At 45.8% G+C, this 2,136-nt stretch overlaps 1 protein-coding gene across 1 annotated transcript; it reads right to left on the bottom strand.

Moving 5' to 3' along the window:
• Window positions 1-6: 6 nt before the first annotated feature.
• Window positions 7-801, bottom strand: LOC125528897. The gene is made up of 2 exons (XM_048693319.1): window positions 319-801; window positions 7-239 (listed from the first exon to the last, which is right to left on the bottom strand). Exons 1-2 carry the CDS (start codon window positions 571-573, stop codon window positions 18-20), a joined length of 477 nt encoding a protein of 158 aa, XP_048549276.1. The 5' UTR covers window positions 574-801; the 3' UTR covers window positions 7-17.
• Between the last annotated feature and the right edge of the window lie 1,335 nt (window positions 802-2,136).

Below are 2,136 nucleotides of genomic sequence, written 5' to 3'. Positions count from 1 at the left end.
GGGCACCACAGTGGTATTTACTGCCAGCCAGCCGCCTTCGAAAGCATGACGAAAAGCATTAGCATGCATATCATCATCGTGTTCCTAGCTGCGATGCATATGTCGTCCATGGCGCGGCCCATCCCGAACATGATGTTGCTTCCGCCTCCGGCAGCCTCTATGAGGAGGTTGATGCCAACCCCGGTGATGTAGAACGCGTACTGGTCCTCCCACAGCCAAAAATCGCAAGGGCCTCCGTCCTGCCATGGTTCAGAACTGACGGCTAAACAAAACGAAGAACTGCAAACTCCTGATGGATGTGTGGGCCGTGGTACTTACTGCCTGGTTCGGGCACTTGTAGAAATGAATGCCCGGGTTACGGTCCGTCCCGGACACGAACCACCTGGTCCTCGTCCCCGTGCACGCTGGGCACATGATCAATGGCAGCGGTGGTGGAACTGCCCGGGTGCGTCTCGCCGCCGAGGAACTCTGGGACATCTTGGCACAGCGGCGGGAGGGGGGAGGCAACGATAGATGTTTGTGTGTGTTTGAATGGTGCCGTCGCATGTGATGATTGCTGCCAAAAGCTTGCATGGGCTATAAATACATCCAACCAGCAACGAAGTTTACGTTATACAGTGTCGCTTGCAACGTTAGTATTTCGTCCTCTCGCCTGCGGCGTACAGCGACACGCGCAGTTGCCTGTCAGACTCTTCTGACAGCTTGTGCATCCTAATACATGAATACGGTGCAGCACGTTCTCCAGCTTTCCTATATACTCGAAGTAGTGAGCTAGTCTGCCACGAATCGCGACGCGGTCCGCGCCGTCAATGCGGTGCGTCCATCTGCCGCTGCGTGCAGCGATGCATTTCTCTATATAGATTGGTCTTGTATTCTAGAGCTAGCTACTGCCCTCTGCCGCATTAGTTAATGCTCCTGTGTTCGTATAAATTTAGGGCATCTCCAACACTGACCTTCAAATTTGCTTTCGCTCGTGGATAGAGATCAGTCCATGGACCGATGCGGGAGCCGACCATCCACCGCTATTCGCATACATTTCAACCGTTGTTTGAACTAATCAGATGAAATTCATGCAAACACGACAGATTTCATCAAAGTTCGGATAGAAAGTAGCACAAATCATCCATATATACCATGCAAATAAGTCCAGTACAACAATAGTTCAAATTCAATGAGGTTAACTGGATGTTCAACAAGTTTTTCATGAATGAATCATGTCGCCAGTGCCGGTCCTGGAGTTTCGGAGGCCCAGGGGCGAACTCAAATGAATGGGCCCAGCGAAGACATTGGAGGAAAATTTTGATTCCATACATTGATAAAAATCGTGAAAAGCTATAATAAAATCATTGATAGCACCCTTCTGCAATCCAATGAACTCATCTGTTCGTTTCCTCTTTCTTCTTTTTTGGAACCAGATATATGTTTCCTCGCCAACATGTTTGCAAGAAAAGGAACAAAGGGATCTAAAGGTTGTTGTTCAAATAAGTGAGAATCTATGTTCTTCGACTATCCAAATCTAATCATCAAGGAAACCAGAAGTTGAGGAGCAAGTCGGCAACACACGAACTCCACTCCAAGTCTCCAAAGCCGCTATACTGTTGTAGAAGGAAGAATATAGATTAATCACTAGCTAGATTAAGATTGAGGGCAAAGAAAAGAGAAATTTCTCTAGATACTTACCTTTCTTTCCTGCAAGCATCCGGCGGCGGCCCGATCTGCGAGACGAGCGAGAAAACGAACCGGCGTGTAGACATGAGGAATCGCAGGAGCTCCTATAGGGTGCATAAGGCGCTGGGAACGCAGCGAGCGCGCACCCCGCTCCCCCTTCACGACCATATGGACCGGCTCATGTTAGGCCGGGACGCTGCCTTTTTTTTTCTTTTCTATTTTTCTTTTTCTCACTAATTTGGGATATCAAAAAGTTTTAAATTTCAGAAAAAGTTACTAATTTTAAATAAAACAATCATGATTTCAAAAAATGTTTAAAAATTTGTAAGAAAATGTTCATAAATTTGAAAATGTTCATGATTTCGAATAATGTTCACGAATTCTAAAAAATGTGCACAAATATGTAAAAAAATGTTCATGATTTCAAAAACTGATTCTTGAATTAAAGAAATGTTCATGATTCATAAA

The sequence above is a fragment of the Triticum urartu genome, unplaced genomic scaffold, assembly GCF_003073215.2.
Source record: "Triticum urartu cultivar G1812 unplaced genomic scaffold, Tu2.1 TuUngrouped_contig_5192, whole genome shotgun sequence".
In the NCBI taxonomy this organism is placed as follows: Eukaryota; Viridiplantae; Streptophyta; class Magnoliopsida; order Poales; family Poaceae; genus Triticum; species Triticum urartu.
Note: the sequence above shows the minus strand (reverse complement) of the source record. Positions and strands in the feature narration are given on the sequence as shown.

Bases quoted from the DNA above. Each gene is read 5' to 3' on its own strand.
- LOC125528897 (XM_048693319.1), bottom strand. From the start codon at position 573: ATGCAAGCTTTTGGCAGCAATCATCACATGCGACGGCACCATTCAAAC. The intron at 240-318 runs GTAAGTACCACG...GAACCATGGCAG, and splicing joins ACAAGTGCCCGAACCAGGCA to GACGGAGGCCCTTGCGATTT.